Genomic DNA, 19,864 nt, shown 5'->3' on the forward strand with positions numbered 1-19,864 from the left:
TCGGACCTGGTGAACGGTAGTGCCTGTTTCGTCGGGAATCATCTTGGTTGTCACCCAACGCAGCCTTGGAGGGGCCCCGACGGCCCTGTTCGGGGGAGGAGCTCCTCTGTTCAGCGGCTTCAGGTTTCTGGTTCTTCCTGTTCTTTCTGGGTGGAGAACGGGAACGGGTCCTCCGGCGGCGATGTCTTCTCGGGGGAGACCTCGAAGAGGATGGAGATCGCCGACGGTATCTTCTCGGCGGTGAGCGCGAGGAGGAATAGGAGCGAGACCTGTGGCGCCTCCGCGGAGAGGGGCGACGTCGTCGCTGTCTTTCCAGTTCGTGAATTCGGTCGTCCTGGATTCTGAGGAGGCTATTTGTCAACTGTTTTTCTTTGAGCAAGCGGACGGTGATGGGATCAGTGTCCTCGGGAATGTTGAGTGGCTCCTCGTCTTCTCCATGACGGGTTCTCCGCCTCTCGGAGGTGTGGGTGAATGAGGAAGCATGTTGCCCGTCTCGGAGGTCGGTCTCATTCACATTCTGGGCATGTTCTGACCCGTTGGTCGTTCGGATCTGCTCGCCGTTCTGAACGTGACCCTCTGGAGGAACTTGGTCAACATTCTGGACCTGTTGTAGGACCTGCAGCAGCTGAGCGCCCTGGGTTATATGCCCGGACCTTTGTTGCCGACGATCCCCCCGACGACGATTAGCTAGCTCGCGGGAGGATTCCTCGATCAGCTCGTGAAGGAGGAAAGGGTCAGCGCTTGGGATGTTGTTGTTGTTGTCAGCCATGACGATTGGAGATGATTAGCTTTGATCTTTGTTTGTTAAAGATGGGGAAGCAAGTTTCCCACAGACGGCGCCACTGATCGTACCTGATCAGAAGAATCGTCGTAGGCTGCTCGGACTGGATCTTCTAGGAAGGAGAAGGGGGGGTGTACCTGCAAGGTACTCCGATGCCAAAGTAAGTTGACGAGCAAAGGAGCGCAAGTACTAGCTAAAAGTGAGTAAGAATTGAATACCTGACCCTCTACTGAGAGAGGGTATTTATAGCCCCCAGCGCTGGGCCATGATCACGCTAGTGGACTGGATTTCCAAGCCCAACTAGGAGACTGCCAGGTTTCCTAGGCGGAAATATCGGAGGTGCGTGATGCCCTCTGTCCTGGTTAACCGCTCCGGAATCCAAGGGAGACGCGGTCTTATAGGGGCCACGTGGACTCCGTAGTATTCGGAGGATTGGGTGTGAAGGACCACTGCGCGGAGCAGGGTCCTCGGCAACGAAGGTGTTTGCGGGGTCGTCAATGCCGAGCATATCGGGTGTCATATGCTCCGGGGATATAGGACAGCCGAGCATGTCTGAGATGGGTGTCCTAAGTGCGTAGGAGGGCCGAGGAGGACGTGGGCCTCTGAGGTTTATTGGGCCGAAAATCATAGTGGGCCTAACCTGGGCCCAGTCCAGAACACATTTTTTTAGTGCATGTTTATGGTGATGTTAACGGAGCTATTAATGTGTTCATGGCTTTTTATCTTCAAGCATTCATGCTTTATGCTTTATGTTGTACAGTCTGCTGCTTTATATTGTGGGTGTTTATCTTCAAGCATTCGTTCTTTAGAAGCAATATTAGAGCATCTCCAACCGTGAACCCATTTTTGGGTTCTTTGTGGGACCTATTAAGCCACATCAGCTTGAAGCAACTCAACTAATTTTTCGCTCTAATGGTGCAACTCTTAAGAACCTATATTGGGTCCCACAATTTTACTTTATTTATTAATATTTTATTCATATTAAATTTTATAGCAATTAAAATAATAATTTTAATTATTTAAATTAAAATTGATATAAAATAAATAAAATTCAAATTAAACTTATAATTTAAAATGATAATTAATGTTAATCTCAAATTAAAAATAATAAAAATAAATAACATCACATAATAAAATTAATATAAATTAAATTAATAAGTAAATAAAGTTAAGCCTAAATTTTTATAATAATAATTAAAATTAACATCAAATTATTAAAATAAAAAATAAAGATAATAAAAAAGAAAGAAATAAATATGTTAATTTATTTGATAATAAATTGTTAAAAAGAGAGGGTAAACAAATTGTTAAAAAGAGAAGTAATACAACCATCAATTAATTTATTATTTGATAAAAGAAGAGGACGTTGCTTCAGAATGCAACGGTTTTCCATGGTGGCGAACTCCAATGGTATTAAATTTTGTAGCTCTCCTCTCCAGCCCGGCAAACTCATGAAAAAACTCCCATTGGAGTTACTCTTATTCTTTCTATTTTACTAGATTGCTGCATTCACTGCTGGTTTTTGGATCCAATATTATTTTTCTTTTTTACTTGTTGCATTCACTACCGGTTTTTGGATCGGTTCACTTGTAATTTTATTACTGTTGTGTAAGTGCTAACAAATAAAAGGCTCGAACTATGATCTAGAGAAGCAGTTCAAGCCGCTGCCGCCGCCTCCACGGTCTGACACACCGGCAAAATTTCTGGAGCTGCCTTCAGCTGAGCCACCAGTTTCACCGGAGCCACCATCTTCATCGGTGCAACTGCCACTGCCACTGTATCCTCGTCGGTGATGATTTATTATCATTTGATGAAATCGTGGTATAGGAAATGAAGCAATATGTCCGAATAGTTTAATTATTAGAGTGTGTATTTATTTATATTAAAGTTTTATGTTATTCACTCTACATTTTGGACGTTGTTGACCCAATTTTTGGAATATAATATAAGAGGGTTTTGTTATATAATAATATATGTCATATTTTATGAATTATGTTCTCTTTTGTAGGTGTATACTTTGAAATATCATAAAATAATATTAAATAATCTATTAGAAGTATCTTCCTCCTTAAATTTATAGTTTTTATTTTTCTACCTTTTTTATTATTGATTATGTTTTTTTTAAGTTGACCGCTTCCTAATTTTATTGTTGTTTTATAATCATTTATTATGTAGTTTTGTAAGTGTATATTTTAAAGCATCTAAAATAATATTCCGATTGTTGAAGAAGTTGAATAGTATAAGATTAAGTTTAACACAAGAATTTTTTTTGAAGTAACAGTTTAACACATGATTTTTTTTTTTTGAAGTAACAGTTTAACACATGAATTGAAGTATTTGACTCTTTAAATCTCTAAATTATATAATTTTTCCCTGACAAAAAAATTTAAAGAAATAGGACAAACTACTAATCATTAATAGATATGTATTTTAAGATAAAGTTTAATCACTAATACATCTTTCACTTCAACTTTCTCTCAATCACGGTTTACCTAAGAAACTACACAATATAACACATTTGAAAATCACAGTGGATAGAAAAAAAACAGCATTTTTAAAAAATAAAAACAATAAAAGTAACATGCATAGAAAAAAAAACACAAGATTAAGAATGATAATTAGAGGAAGTTTATTAGAATAATAGTTACCTTATATAGGGGTTTCAATGATTCTCAAAGGATTTTCATGTAGGGTTGTTATGTGAGAAAGAGGAGTGATAAGTTATTAAGATATCACATACCCTTTGCAGCTAGTATTCTAAACAAACGAATGCTATATGCACAATCTTATCGTATGTGTATACTCATTTCATAAAATAAAGCGTGAGGTTTGTCCTAAATTTTAGACGTGCGAGGCACTAGTTTACTATTTGTAGTGAAAGAATTTTTACAGTACCGTCAATGAATTACATCCGTTGATTGGATGTATTAAGGGGTCGTAGTAAAATGCAGGTAGGTCGGGATCTTCGGTTTTTATGTACATAACCATTGAGTTGGCATATCAACACAATAATCTAGGTGAAGCAAGGCTTGTAATCCTATCCATCCTAACAGAGATTATTAAGAATCTTATAGTATGTGCATAATCATTTCACAGGTACACCTTGAACTAGTTTCTGACACTCGTGATTCTGAACCTGAAAGGATTGAGGTCGGAAGCGTTTCTCGAAGTCTTGAAGATCTTCCAAACACACAACAGCAGAAATATTTGTAGCTGACTATATATGTCTGGCAGTGAGCGGTGATATCAACAACATGAAGAAAACATGTGACATGTCTAATACGTGTCTATAAAAATAGGAGTATCCATAATAAATCAAAGCATTAAGTTTAACCTAGCCATCTCATTTGACTTTGAATTGGGATGTCTATCTAGTGGCCTTTCATTCAGAAGGTGGGGCCTTGAACCATGCAAGACAATACCATGTGGTGATCCATCCCTCATCTTATCACTACAAAAAAGGGCGTAAACTATGGCAGTTAAATAAAGAAAATTACGGCGGTTTCAACCGCCACAATTAACAAATACGACGTTTTTAAAAACCGCCACATATTATGTCGGTTACTAAAACCGCCACATTTTACCGTAAATTGTGACGGTTTTTGTTAAACGCCGTAATAAAACCGCCATAATTTACGCGTTTTTTTGTAGTGTATGGACCCCGTCCTTTAACAAGAATAATTTATTAAAGAAATGGATTTAAAGAAACTATTGAAGACTATAAATACACTATCTTCCTTCACAACCAACCATCACAACCATCTCTCGTTCACATACTCAAAAATAAAAAAGTAAGATACATTTGAGAACTTTAGATTGTTATTTGAAACATTTTAAATGTGTTTCAGTTTACATGTAGCTAAGGTTTTCCTTCGACGGGAGGCATTAGAATCGGAAGTACTCTTTGACTTTGTCAAATGCCTTTTGGCAATTTTCATTCCACCTGACCTTTTGATTCTTTCTTAGCAATTTAAAGATAGGTTCATACGTGGCTGTGAGGTGAGATATAAACCTTTCAATGTAAGGTGCTCTTCTTCTGTTGGCAATTTTCATTCCACCTGACCTTTTTATTCTTTGTGAGGACATGTTTGAGGACACATTTTCCTTGAGTCCAACAAAGAAATGTTTTGGAAGATAAGATCGAGCACAGTTAGATGGATTAGCATATGATTATGCATGCGCTATTATTGGTTGTATTTGTGAAGTGTCTTGCCATCCAGTATGTCATTTGTTCGGGTATGGGTGAGTACCTCTTGGGTTTGGTTTTGTGAAGGCTATCAGTGTCTGCTTCTGTTGAAATTGGGAGAGGAAGTTGTTGTTCAGCATTGGGAGCTGAAGGTTGTTAGTTGTCCAATGTAGTTCAATCTACCCAGGAAACCACAAACCTCTTTTTCTGTTTTAGGTTCAGGCATTTCTTGTATCGCTTTTACCTTTGCAGGATCAACTTCGATTCCCTTTTCGCTTACAATGAAACCTAACAATTTGCCAGATCTCACTCCAAAAGTGCACTTGTTGGGGTTCAGCCTCATGCGAAACTTTCTCAGCCTGTCAAACAACTTTTGCAAGTGGTATGTTGCCCCAGCGTTCTTTAAACCAAGTGGCATCACCTTGTAACAGAAGGTTCCCCGCGGTGTTATGAAGGTTGTTTTTCCCATATCCTCCGACGCCATCATGATCTGATTATAACCAGAAAAACCATTCATGAAGGAGAATACTTTGTACTGCATTGTGTTGTCAACCAACACTTGAATGTGAGGATGTGAGGACATGTTTGAGGACACATTTCCCTTGAGTCCATCAAGGAAATGTTTTGGAAGATAAGGTCGAGCACAATCAGATGGATTAGCATATGACTATGCATGCGCGATTATTGGTTGTAGTTTGTTAGAAAGATTCTTATGTATTTACCTAGAAAATATGACATTAAGGTAACAACTACTTAAGAAGCTCAAGACATCAACAACATGAGAATTAAGGAAATTGTTGGATCACTTTAAACTTTTGAATTGATAGGTAAAGAATTGGAAGCTTTTGGTTCAGTGAGCCCATAAGTCACTTGAAGTAGTCGTAATGACGATGATCCTTGGATCTTGGATCAGAACCACTGAATTTACCCCTAGAGAGGCCATCAGTCGATGTAGTTTTTATAGAATTTCAATCCCGCGTCGTTATGGCGCAAAATTGAATAAGGCATTGGAATATCTGAGATGCCAAAGAGTGCAACGAGTTTAGTTTACATCAAATGGCATATCTACAGAAAAGTCTCGTAGATAAGTTTATTATATTACATGTGGTGTTCCGTTTATTATATTGCTCATCTTATATCTGTTTCATTTCCATATAAATGTAGTAAACAAAATGAACACCAAATGGATACAATCTAGAAATCTTTAAAGACAGAGTTCACTATATACCTCTTTCACTTATATATCTCTGTTATTATTAATAATGCATCTTACCTTTGTTTTGGCATATCCGGAGACAACGGAAAATAATGCATCCAAATTTATAGGTATATGACGTTGTTCAATCAAAACTCTTACCAAATCCTTCCACAGATTTGTATCATTCCAATCTCTAAATTTTTGGAATGACCCTTCTCCATACCGGGCCAATCTAAGTTGTCTAAAAACTTCATTAACATCTACTATCTGTGTACCCATATTATTTGGACGAGCCTGCAAAGAAGAAAACATTCAAAGTTACTGCTGGATTAAAAATACCAAATTTGAGCTGAACAGTACAATAAAATTTTAGACCGCGAATTAAAATTGTTCAGATACAAACAATCCTAAAATTACCAAAGTATGCCTCTTGGTGTTACAGCAACTATGAGAGTCAAACTCAAACTTTCTTTTATTTGCTGCAGTCAAAACTAAACGAAAAATTAAAGAACAATATGGAACAAAATTTAAAGAACAAAGAGTTCAATTTATTTAATAAAGCATGCGTGTTCTCTATGCTATGAAGCCCTATACGGAGCAAATTTTATGTTTATTTAAACTTAGTACTTCCAATGAATAAATAAAAAATATAAATCCACCAAAACAAAATGAGACGAATCATTTCATGGTCACTCAAGAAAACCAACCTCTAAGCCTGGCTCATCCAAAGACAAAGACAAAGACAAGTCACCAACTTCAAGATATCTAGTGCTATCTATTGATCCAAACTCATTTCTAGCGGCATCTCACATTTTGATAAAAAAAAACTTTTTGGGAACATAAGCAATTGAATATAAAAAATAAGGAATCCTAATTGTGTAAATAAGGAAACAGATCGGAGGACACAACGTGAATAGAGTATTTACCAGTAGAAATCAGAATTGAAATCTGAGTTGAAACACCAGACATAGCCTTCTACTCTAATAGATGAACAAAGAAGAGAGATGAACACCAGAAAAAATTTATGTTCTCCATCTATGCAAATTAATAACAAAGTTGGGGGGTTACGCCTCAAATCAATCAAAATTCCTATTGGCTCAGTCTACGATTTCAGTATACTATTCAGTCTACCAAATTAACTTTAGGGTTGTGAATTGAAAAGGGTCTAATAAATGAATATTGAGTTGTTATTGTTGTTGTATTTGTCCACATGAGGAAGAAGAGAAAAGGAAATTAATGGGGGAAGTGAGAAGCACACACGGCGCGTTTTGATTGACTTAAGAGTTCATTTAAACATGTATCATATATTTATTTGTGTAGTTTAGGTATCGGATGTACACCCGCCCCAGCGGATGGACTTGTGTGTGATACCATTCCTCTTAGCAACTTGTGTGTGAACAACATGAGAGAAAGTATATTGAAGGCCAACCGCCAATTGGAAAGCATCAACATTACCCAAACGGAACTGAACATTAGCATCCATCACAATTTTCGTCAAACGAAGGATCTCACGACAAAGATGAAAAGTATTACCAAATTGTGATTTCTTACGTTCTTCTGTAGTCATGGTTTTGACATGCTTACAATTAAAATTATAATCAAGGTGAAGGTAGTTCAAATTTTTCCTGTATATCAATAGATTTAACATGTTGTACCCCTGCCGACAAACTTGAAGACCTGCTTCAACCCAATCAAGTTCTGTAGTCTGGAAAAACTTTATTGCTTGCTGTGATCTGAATAAGTTCTTATTTTTTTGAGCCTTAAGAGGTCTATGATGCAGCTCATTCAAGATAAAACACTTGAGCAACTTTTGATAACTAACCCAGACTTTAACTGGATATGATGGAGGACTGACATGCAATTAGAAAGAAATGGTTAATTTTCATATTTTAGTACAATAGAAAAAAAAAACAATGTTGTGTGAATGATTAAGAATAAAAAAAGCTTAAGGGATGGAAGGTAAACTTACCAAGATTCCCCGCCAACGGCGCCAAAAACTGGATCGCGACAAAGTGGGTATGTCTGTGATTATGACTGCAAGTGCACAGTCTATCGCGTAGTTTAAAAAAGATATCGAACCCAAAGGACTAAGAATCGACCTAATGTAGTTAATCGTTACTACGTAAATCTAAGGCTATCGTTTGATTGATTAAGATCAGACAGGGGGAAATAAAAGAATAGAATTAAATTAAATCAAAGGATAATTATATAGGTATGTAATAGTCGGACGTCGGGGATCTAGTAAACTATCGACGCGGATCGTAATTTAAAATTACTTTTCTGTAGAAATCATTAGTTTAAAAACCTTCCTCTCACATTATCGTGTTTATTGATTATGATTTCACTATTAAACCTAAGTGAGCGCTCTCGCTGTATCAATTAAAGTTTAAAATGATTTTTGAAAACAAATGAAGACTAATTAACCTTAAAGCGCTCTCGCTGTATTTAAGGTTAATGCTTAATTCCTACGGTCCATTTAAAACCTTAAACTTTTATTTTTATTGATCCTAACGTCTATTGTTTTTAACTCTCATTACAAAACAGTTTAAGTAAGCATTAGAAATTATAACCAAATAAAAAAATTTTCGTTAATAAATTACGTCGATAGCGTCACTAGATTCCCTCAGTTATATGACTTAACATACCGATAATGGATATTTAGCCGGACATTATTTAATAGACGAATCAGAACAGATATAACAGATAAATATTATTCCGGACATAAATTGATAATATAACATAAACGGTAAACAATAATTAATGCTAATAATAAAACCTGAATTAAATTGCAGACTGAAAGTGTAATCTTGTAGTACCAAATCTTGAATCCAGAACGAAAGTAAATGCTGAAACTAAATCTATTCCTAAAACTAAAAACAAATTCGGAAGCTTGAAAAATAAACTGAATTGCAATAGTATTTCAGGTGTGGAAATCTATTGTAGAAGATGGTTTGGAAAAAGTAGACAGAATTGGAAATCGCAATTGCAGAGAATGTAAAATGACGGCAGTAGGGCAAAAGTTCGTAACCCTTTCAATTGGTTGGCTGGGTATCTATATAGAGCTGCTTCAGATTCTTGGATTTGAATTTGTTTCGTCTCAGTAACAAGCTTTACGGAGGAGAAATTGGCGGAGAGAAAACTGGGTGCTTGACGAAGCTCTCTTCTGGGCGTGAGTGTGTGACTCACGTCACACACTAAAAAAATAAAAAAGAGGTGTCGATCGCCAGGGAGGGGGGAGTGACGGACGGCGTGGCCCAGTGGGTGCCACTCGTCACGTGCTTTTCTGCTTCTTCGTCTTGGGCTTTTGGTTCATGGGCCTTGGTTCTTATTTGCGCCCCCATCAATTTAGCATCCATTTTTAGTCTTTTTCTCTTCATTTTGGCTTCTTTCTTTGATTATTTCTTTGCAAGCCTTGATTTATTAAATACCTGAAACAAACACGAAATACCGGCATAATACGAAATAAAGTAATAAAATCGAAATAAAATAAGAACATAATACATGTAGATTACGCTAAATATACGATACGTTTTCGTGTTATCAATGTGACAAGCGGTTAGTATTGACCAAAAACTGACCAAATTATAGTGAAATATTTGGAAATGGAATATTTCAGGTGCAATTAAATTGTTCTTCTTGCTTCAAGATTAGTCTTTGAAAGACTTTGCAAATGGATAGAAGCAGAACAACATTGTCTTTGCTGATCTTCATACTCTTTTACTTCCCCTGAGATATACAACTTTAGGACCCCTTTGATGTTCGTCCTTGAAGTTCCCTTCATTTGGAATTTGCCACAGTTTCCAAGTTTTAGAAACCTCAGTTTGCTTGCTACACAAGATTCAGATTGCCACACTCTGCAACTTGAAATAGAAGAAACTATGATTGTATAACCATAAATTGATCTTCAATATACACGTCTGAGTGTTTTATACAGACATTGCAAATATCCAGCTCCCATCAATATATTTAACAGAATCAGTATGCTACATCAGAGACTCTTGCCTTCTTCTTTGATGTGTGAAGATAATTGAGAACTCATGGCTAGAAGAACTTCTCAGTCCAGCATCCAGGTTCTAAACCTAATAAGTGCTAAGTCTCCCGTCAAAGTAATTACCAGCTTTTTAGTTAGAATTTGCTACTCACACTAGGTCATTCTGACTGATTACCTCTTCACATTTATACTTTCTTTTCTTGGCAAATAAACACAATTGACAACACTCGGGGTAATAACAGAATAATCCAATTATCAGCAATATCCAGACATATCAAGGGATAAAGTAGCCATCATCTCAATAAGCTTTTCTTTAGACTTTCATTCTGATTTTGAGATGACGGATGCCATAGTCTGTACCTATAGAGGAGATTCCCTCAGTTAGGTTTCTGGAACAGACGTAGTTATAGCATGAAACTAATTTAGTCAGGTTCATCCGACTTCCTTGATTTCAAACAAACTACCCTTTTTGGATAACAACTAGGGCAGTAGACATTATTGACCATATTTCACTATGATAGAGACACAGTATTCAACTCCAACAACTGCTCTACGGTTAAGAATACTTATCTGGTTCCGTTGATCAGAGGAAACTCCCAGATATAGGCTCTTCTTAAATACAACATAAAGGATCAGAAAGGAATACCTTCATGAGTTTTCTTAGTAGTACTGAGCACATGTTAATCGTGTCCTGATTAACTAAGTCAGATGTCTCCTCTTCCAGACCAGGAGTAGGTTCCAAACCAATGTTCTCACACTACATTAGTTTAGCACCAGAACATCTGTTCTTCAGCTAGTAGCTGCATACCAGTTCTTAATGTCCTAACATCTAGTAGGAAATTTATTCCTCCTTCTAGGAACACTCAGCCTTGAAATTTCCAAGGTACTCACTTGCAGACAATTATGAATATCATTGATTTGTTGACATTCATCAGCTCTAATAAACCATGTCATTATGAGTGGACTTGAGAGATTACTCAAGTATCTTTGACACTTTAATTATAGCTGTCAATTTCTTCCATACATTTTGTTGAACCTACATAACCCTAGGGTTTCTCAGAGACTATGCAGCGGAAAATAGTCATACCTCAAACAGAATTCACACAATGCTTACTTTAAGTGCTATTAGTAAGCATGACAACTACAGATTGATTCCTGCTCAACCTTGCACAATGCTTGCTTCTACATCAAGCAACAGACTAGACCTAACCAAAATCCTGACCTAGCAAATTCATATACATACAGAGGTTACCTTATCAACATCTTGACTCCCGCATGAAGGTTTTGATGTGATTCTTCTCTGTCCATAGATACCGGTCGAATTAGTTCTAAAATTCAAGTTCTTCACTCCCGCATGAAGTCTTTGGATTTAGTGCTCCTTGTTCCAGCATCACAGCTCTTAGGTCGGGTTGGTCTAATCACATAGGTCCATCCTCCACTTCAAGGGACCATACAATATGAAAATTCTTTGTTCAAACAATCTTTTACCTTTATCACAACCAGAATGTATCCCTCATGGATCTCATCCAGAAACAGACAAGATGCCTGCTCTAATACCAATTGAAATTCTGGTATGACAGACTCGGATGTCATTCACGATGTCAATACATATGATCTATTATTAATGTAGCAAGGCAGAATAGAAAGATCCCTCATTTATTAATTACTCCTAAACCGGAGTCAATGAGACCTGGGATCACACACGTTCAGTAAACATAGCCAGATTGAAGCAATTATATGGTTCTGTTCAGGAACAGCTAACACTTCTGAACCTGATGTTATAAACGATGTCATAACATTCATAACTGAACAAACAATGCAGAATATAAATAACACAGTTAATTGTTAACCCAGTTCAGTCTAACTACCTACTCCGCGGGCTACCAAGCCAGGAAGAAGATTTCACTATCAGTAGTACTATTTTATGTAAACAACCTCTGGTTTACAGATAAACATCCTCTGGTTTACCTAGTCACTACCCAATGCAACCTTTATCTCAGAACTCCATCCAAGACAAGAGAACCTCTGCTCACTCACTAGTGATACCTAACTGTTACAACCCTGCAACAACTATTTACACAATTAATAATGCACAATAACTTGATCTTGCTTCACAGCATCGATCAAGAATACAATACTCAGCTCTTACCTACAGTTTTCGAGTGAGGACAATCACTTCTCTTACCTACAGGTTTCGAGAAGGACATGGCAGCCATCCCAAAACCTGGGTGGTCTACCTATAGAAACCCTAATGACTACATCGTTTCTAAACAAGGTTTTCTATATCAAACTATGTTACAAAGATTCCTATTTATAACCTGATCCCAATTGGACCTAGGCTTACAAATCGCAGCACTCCTTGCGGTTACAAATATGCAGAAATATTCTGCTACAAATAAGGTCTTTTAATCATGAGTTTCCTAATTTATTTCCTAAATTAGAAACGACTGAATCTTCAATCTTCTGATCTGATTCTTCCTGAATCTTCAATCTTCTGATCTGATATTCTTTTGACCTTTAAATTTGCGCCACATAGGATTACAAAATATTCTTTGAATATCCTGTATCTGTTGAGTACAAACTGAATCTTCCTTCCAATTCTGCAGGCGCGATGTCATGAGTTGATGTCATGACATTCCATATAACATCTTGCTTGTGCCTGTTTTGTTCTTTTTATATTTGCAAGATTCACAATTATATTATGTTTTACTGCTATTATGTTTTAGCTAAACATAGATGCCAATCAGCCAATAAAAGCATTAACAGTTTGAATGAAATTGACATCTAAAATGGAGTCATGATTTTTAGTTTGGTTGTAGTATTGATTATGAAATCGAATCATGATTTGTAGTTTGGTGTTAGTATTGATTTAGATTTAAAAACCGTTGTTAGAGAACTATTTGTTGTTGCAAATTCCAAGAGTAGTTGATTTGTAAATTGTGGTATGAGTCATGATTTGTAGTCTGGTGTTAGTATTGATTTTGAAATCGAGTCATGATTTATATTTTGGTGTTAGTATTGATTGTGATTAAAAGAAGATGTTGTTAGAGAACAATTTGTTGCTGTAAATTCCAAGTGTAGTTGATTTGTAAATTATGATCTACATGTATTCAAAAAATTAATTCCTAATGACTAGGGTTTTGCAAATGAGCTTGAGTGTATTTGAGCAAGAAGGTTTATTGGCTATAGCAAGTGAATGAGACTAATAATTTGTAGTTTGCTGCATGTATTCTTTATTTCCTAATGTCTAGTTGTTTGTCACATAAGGTACCAATTAATGTGAATATATACGTTGTAGTTCAGATCAGGAAAGTGCTGACAAACAATTACTGGACCCATGGGATGACAAAGAGGTGAGGAAAGAAGATCTTGGTCCAGTTGGTAGGGTCCTTGTTTGGAGAAGACCCATAAAGTCCCGCAGGGTTGCAAGAAGAAACGTCCTAGTAAGTATTTAAGTCTACAATAAAATAGTTGCATCAGTGTAAGAAATAAAGGACAACAAAACATGGTATCCTACACTTTTAATGGATTGTTTATGTTAACATGTTATATATAATTATTTGCTATATATATATATTAAGTCTTGATGGTAATTAGATAAGGTAGATGTTTGCATGGTTTAACACCCAGAATCTATTGTCTAAAGTAGGAACAGTACCTCAGACTTTTGTTGGCCTTAAAACTTGTTATATTTTCACGTCACTAGAAGACAAATGATTCATATCTTAAATGTCCTTTTAAGAATTTTAGTCTACAACAAAATATTTGCGTATCTGTTTATAATTCCGTCTTTAATTCATATCAACTACATTCGTGAACATGCAGCAAATGCCTCAGAAGATTGTGCAAGAGCATTGTTAGGTGCCAAATTGTGTTAATATTTAGTTTAATTAGTGGCACCTTTCGACCGATTTTATCGAGTATTTGTACAATTCCCTAAAGTTTTAGATAATTATTAATAGTTTATAATTTTTAGCTTTAATTTTATGTTAATATGTGTTTTAGTTATGATTTTGTAGGTCTTAGCTCATTTTGGGAAGTTTTGAGCTTGTTTTGGCCTTGTTTGAAGACTGTTGGGCAGAGCATAGCGTGCGTCGTGCGCTAATAGGGCGCGTCGCGCCCTGGGCAAGATATTTTCCTGAAGCTTCCAGCAGAGAGAAGCGCGCGTGGCGCGCTTGGGCGGTTTAACTTTCAAAGTGTAATGGCGCAATGCGCGCTAGAGGGTGCCACGCGCCCTGGACAGAAAACAGAATTGCTATTTAAGGAGCAAATCAGATATTTTCCTTCTTCTTGATCATCTTAAGAGCTCAAAGAACCCTAAACTACTGTAGCAACTGAAGAATTGGAGAATCGAAGCCTTGATCGTCGATTAATCGCCGTAGATGCTTGTCATTCTTCATCCTTACCTTCTTGAGCAAGCTACCATTTCCATGGATAGCTAAATCTCTTTTGTATCAAGATAAGATGTAATCCTCCTTGACTTTTGTATGTATTTCTTGCGAATATATGTGTATGAACAAGTTATGATCAATATAGATGGTTTAGTTTGTTTGTTAAAGCTTCTCTATGGTATAAATGTTTAAGACATCAATATTTGTACCTTGATCTAATTTCATCATCTATCAAACTATAAATTGCAGACATGGATTTAGCGTTTGATATTTACTTAGTATCGGTTTATAAAACGTTATTTGTATTGTTTAAACGGTGGAGAAATAGGCGGTTAAACAATACGGTAAATCTAACTATATCGTTACGGACACGGACGGTATAGACGTCGATACGTAATTATATTGATCGTCAAGAAGTTCATATATATATATATATATATATATATATATATATTTATAGGTTGACATACGAAGTTAGGTCGATGAAATCGAATCTTGATACATTTTCTTTAACTTAGAACTTTCATTAATTTACTCTTTGCTACTAAAGTATTGAATGATCTTTTGCAAACTCAAAACCAAAGTAACCTTAACTCAAGACAAAATAAGCTATAGAACGGCGGTGATATCGCAATAATCCCTGTGGATACGATATAAACGAAAAGTACTCCAGTATACTCTTCCAACAAAATGGCGCTGTTGCCGGGGATTGTTGTTTAGATATTGCAAGCATTGCAATAGTTTGTTTTGAATTGAGTCTTATTATTAAATCTCTTATTTCTTAGCTCTTATCCCTTGTGTTTGTTAATTTGCTTGGTTATTTTTTCAGATTACAATTTATGCGAGGACGTGTACCTGTAGATCAACTCATTTTTGATCCTGAGGTTGAAAACTTAGTTGAGGAAGAGATGGCTGCGGATCCTATTGTTCCACCTCGAGGGCCTTGTGTTAATAGCCCTCGTCTGAATGCACAATTTGCTCGTGATCAAGCCAATGGAAGGAACTCCGAGATGAAAACGGGGTTACTTCAATTATTATACCAGAATCCTTTCACAGGAGCAGATCAAGAGGATCCTTTTACTCATTTAACAAAGTTCTATGAGATCGCCGGAACCATTGGTGCTCCGGAGGCCGAAGAAGAATAGGTTTTCAGGAGACTATTTCCTCATTACTTGATAGGAAAAGCTAAGGAATGGTACCTTGATCAACCAAACAATGTTATGACAAATTGGAACGAGTTAGAAGAGAAGTTTTTGGATCGGTTCTTTCCTCACAATAGGTTCATGGAAGCGAAAACTTCTATTGCGGTGTTCTCTCAAGGTCCGAATGAAGCTCTCAATGAAGCGTGGGAGAGGTTCAAGTCTATGGTTAGAAAATGCAAAGGGCATGGATTTGATGAACTGACTCAAATCCATATCTTTAGAAATGGACTTCAACCACAACCGAAAACACTTTTAAATGCTACCGCGGGTGGGTCTTTGATGTCAAAAACTGCTGAGGAAGCAATTGCTATCATTGATAGAATGGCTTTGAATGATCATCAAGGGCAACACAATCGTAGTACATCGCAAAGAAAGCCGAGAGTTCTTGAGTTGAATACTAGTGATGCAATTCTTGCTCAAAACAAGTTATTGACTCAACAAGTAGAATTGCTTACTCAACAAATGTCAAAACTCCCTCAACAAATCAAAGAGATAAATGGGTTCCCTTCTAAAAATCAACAGGTGATGTGTTGTGAATTGTGTAGGGGTGACCATCAAACTGGTTTTTGTCCTCCACCTGGTGAAGAAGTGAATTATGTTTCAAATCCTAATCAAGGATATGTGGGGCGACAACAACAACCTTACAAAAATAACCAAGGTTACCAACAAAGAGGTAATCAAGGTTATCAACAAGGATGGAGGCCGGATGCAGGTCCATCGAATCGTCAAAATCCTTATCAAGGTGGTTATAATCAACAACCTCAACAAACAAAACTTTCTGTGGAGGAAACTCTTATCCATTTCATGCAATTGCAAATTGCAAGCCAAAAGAGCACGGATGCGGCCATAAAGAATCTTGAAACTCAAGTCGGGCAATTGTCAAAACAACTTGCGGATCAAAACAAAGGTCCTTTTCCGGCCACTACTCAAGAGAATCCTCGTGAGCATTGTAAGTCCATTCTAACTCGTAGCGGTAGAAATATTGATATGGGCGTAGGAGAAATAGTTGAGGAAGAAATTGTTGAAAGTGAAAAAGATAGAGTGATTGAAGTAGAAAAAAATGTTGAGGGTGATTTAGTTGAAAATGAGAAAGAGAAAGAATTAGTGGAAAAAGAAAATCCGGAGATAGAAGTGGAAAAAGGAAGAAAAAAATTGAGTGTGAGTGAAAAGGGGAAGATGAAAGAGAACTCAATTCATGTGAAAAAATTACCTTACCCTCCCGGTCCATCGAAGAAAGAAGATGCAAAGCACTATGCTCGGTTCTTGGACATTTTTAGTAAGTTGCAAATAAATGTTCCTTTTTCCGAGGCATTAGAGCAAATGCCGATGTATTCGAAATTTATCAAAGACATCATTACCAAAAAGAGAAGATTCTTGGACCCGGAGGTAGTAACGGTGAGCTCTTGTTGTAATGCGTTAGTTCAACGCACTACACCGATTAAATCAAATGATCCTGGACGGCTAACCTTGCCGGTGTCTAGTGGAAATGTTCATATAGGCAAAGGTTTGGTGGATACCGGTTCTAGCATTAATTTGATCCCATTGTTTATGGTGAGAAGGTTAGGAATTAATGACTTGAAGCCGACTCGAATGACGTTATCATTAGCGGATAAGTCCACATCTCATCCTCATGGAGTTGCGGAAGACTTGCTTGTCAAGGTTGACAAATTTTGGTTTCCTGTTGATTTTGTCGTCATAGACATGGAAGAAGATCCTGATATACCATTGATCTTAGGAAGGCCTTTTATGAAGACGGCCCGAATGATGATAGACATTGATGATGGCTTAATGAAATTACGGTACCAAGACAAGGAATTATGTCTTGATCTCTTTGAAGCCATCAAGCATCCGAGTGATGATGACGATTATTTTAGAATCAATGCTACCGAAAGGGCTATTATGAAAGTGGAGAATCAAATGCACTTGTCGAATCCTCTTGAGAAAACTTTAATGGAAGCTCTCGAAGTTCTCACCAAAGATCAAGAGAAAGAGATTGAAGATTGCTTGAGAAATTTAGAGGCTTGTGATGAGATGAATCCATTTGAAACTCAAATTGAAGAGTTGAAGGATGAACCTAAAGTTGAAGAGCAAAAGGTGGAGTTGAATGTGTTACCGTCTCACTTGAAATACGTGTTTCTCGGTGACAATTCTACTAAACCGGTTATCATCAATAGTGGTTTGTCTAGCAAAGAAGAGCATCGATTGAAGGAAGTATTGATAAAGAATCAAGAAGCAATAGGATGGGTTTTATCCGACTTGAAGGATATTAATCCAACCTATTGTATGCATAAGATTATGTTAGAAGATGATTTTCGGCCCGTGGCACAACCTCAAAGGCGATTGAATCCAACCATGAAAGAAGTTGTAAGAAAAGAGGTTGTGAAGTTATTAGAGGCGGGGATGATTTATCCCATATCCGATAGCGAATGGGTGAGCCCGGTGCATGTGGTTCCTAAGAAGGGTGGATTGACGGTTGTGAGAAATGAGAAGAACGAGTTGATTCCTTCGAGAACGGTGACCGGGTGGCGTATGTGTATTGATTATCGGAGGTTGAACCAAGCAACAAGAAAAGATCACTTTCCATTACCTTTTATGGATCAAATGTTAGAAAGGTTAGCCGGAAGAAACTTCTATTGTTTTTTGGATGGTTATTCAGGATACAATCAAATATCAGTGAATCCGGTGGACCACGAGAAAACTGCCTTTACATGTCCTTTTGGCGTTTTTGCATACCGAAGAATTCCATTTGGACTATGTAATGCTCCTGCAACATTTCAAAGGTGCATGCAAGCTATCTTCTCTGATTTGATCGAGAAAAGCATCGAGGTGTTCATGGATGATTTTTCTGTGTACGGGTCGTCATTTGACTTGTGCTTGAAAAACCTTGATGTGGTGATGGAAAGATGTATTGAAACAAATTTGGTTCTCAACTGGGAGAAGTGCACTTTCATGGTAACTGATGGGATAGTCCTTGGCCACAAGGTATCTTCAAATGGGCTTGAGGTCGATCCGGCAAAAATCGAAGTTATTGAAAAGCTTCCCCCTCCGGTGAATGTGAAAGGCATAAGGAGCTTCTTGGGACATGCTGGGTTTTATAAAAGATTCATCAAGGATTTCTCCAAGGTCGCAAAGCCTTTGAGTAATTTGCTCAACAAAGGTATGGAATTTAATTTTGATGAATCATGTCTAAAAGCTTTCCTAGAACTCAAAGAAAATTTGACCACCACACCCATAATTGTCGCTCCTAATTGGTCGCTTGAGTTTGAACTCATGTGCGATGCTAGTGACTATGCGGTTGGTGCGGTCTTAGGCCAAAGGAAGAACAAACATTTCCATGCTATACATTATGCGAGCAAAGTTTTAAATGAGGCACAGGTAAACTATGCCACTACCGAAAAAGAATTGCTCGCAATTGTGTTTGCATTGGAGAAGTTTCTTTCTTACTTTATTGGTTCTAAAGTGGTGTGTTACACTGATCATGCCGCAATCAAATATCTTCTCACCAAGCCTGATTCAAAACAGAGGCTTATTCGGTGGATTCTTTTGCTTCAAGAATTTGATCTTGAAGTGAGAGATAAGAAAGGTTCAGAAAATTTGATTGCGGATCATTTATCTCGGTTAGTGAATACCGAGGTGACAAACAATGAATAAGAAGTGAGGGAAGAATTCCCTGATGAAAAACTGTACATGGTACAAGAAGTTAGACCCTGGTTCGCAGATATGGCTAACCACAAAGCATCTGGCTGGATACCGGAGGATCTAACTTGGAATCAAAGAAAAAAGTTTTTGAACGATGCTAATTTTTATGTTTGGGATGAGCCTCACTTGTTTAAGTTGAGTAGTGACAATCTTTTGAGAAGATGTGTCGTGGATGAGGAAACAAAAAGCATTTTGTGGCATTGCCACAATTCGCCGTATGGTGGTCATTTTAATGGTTTGCGTACGGCCACAAAAGTCCTTCAATCGGGATTTTGGTGGCCTACTTTGTTCAAAGATGCTTACCACCATGTTGCCTCATGCGACAGTTGTCAAAGAACTGGTGGAATAGGGAAAAGAGAGGAAATGCCCCTCCAAAGTATTTTAGAAGTAGAAGTATTTGATTGTTGGGGCATTGA

The 19,864-nt window shown here is 37.3% G+C and overlaps 1 protein-coding gene across 1 annotated transcript in view; it reads left to right on the forward strand.

Annotated features, from left to right (window-relative positions):
- Nucleotides 1-19,864, forward strand: part of LOC131604200 (uncharacterized) — a gene marked incomplete at its 5' end in the record, with an annotated part of 126,122 nt that overhangs the window by 90,984 nt on the left and 15,274 nt on the right. The window contains one exon of the mRNA XM_058876660.1: nucleotides 18,394-19,271. Within this exon, the coding sequence (XP_058732643.1) occupies nucleotides 18,394-19,271 (878 nt within the window). The remainder of the gene's footprint in view (nucleotides 1-18,393; nucleotides 19,272-19,864) is intronic.

This window comes from Vicia villosa, linkage group LG5 (genome assembly GCF_029867415.1).
Source record: "Vicia villosa cultivar HV-30 ecotype Madison, WI linkage group LG5, Vvil1.0, whole genome shotgun sequence".
In the NCBI taxonomy this organism is placed as follows: Eukaryota; Viridiplantae; Streptophyta; class Magnoliopsida; order Fabales; family Fabaceae; genus Vicia; species Vicia villosa.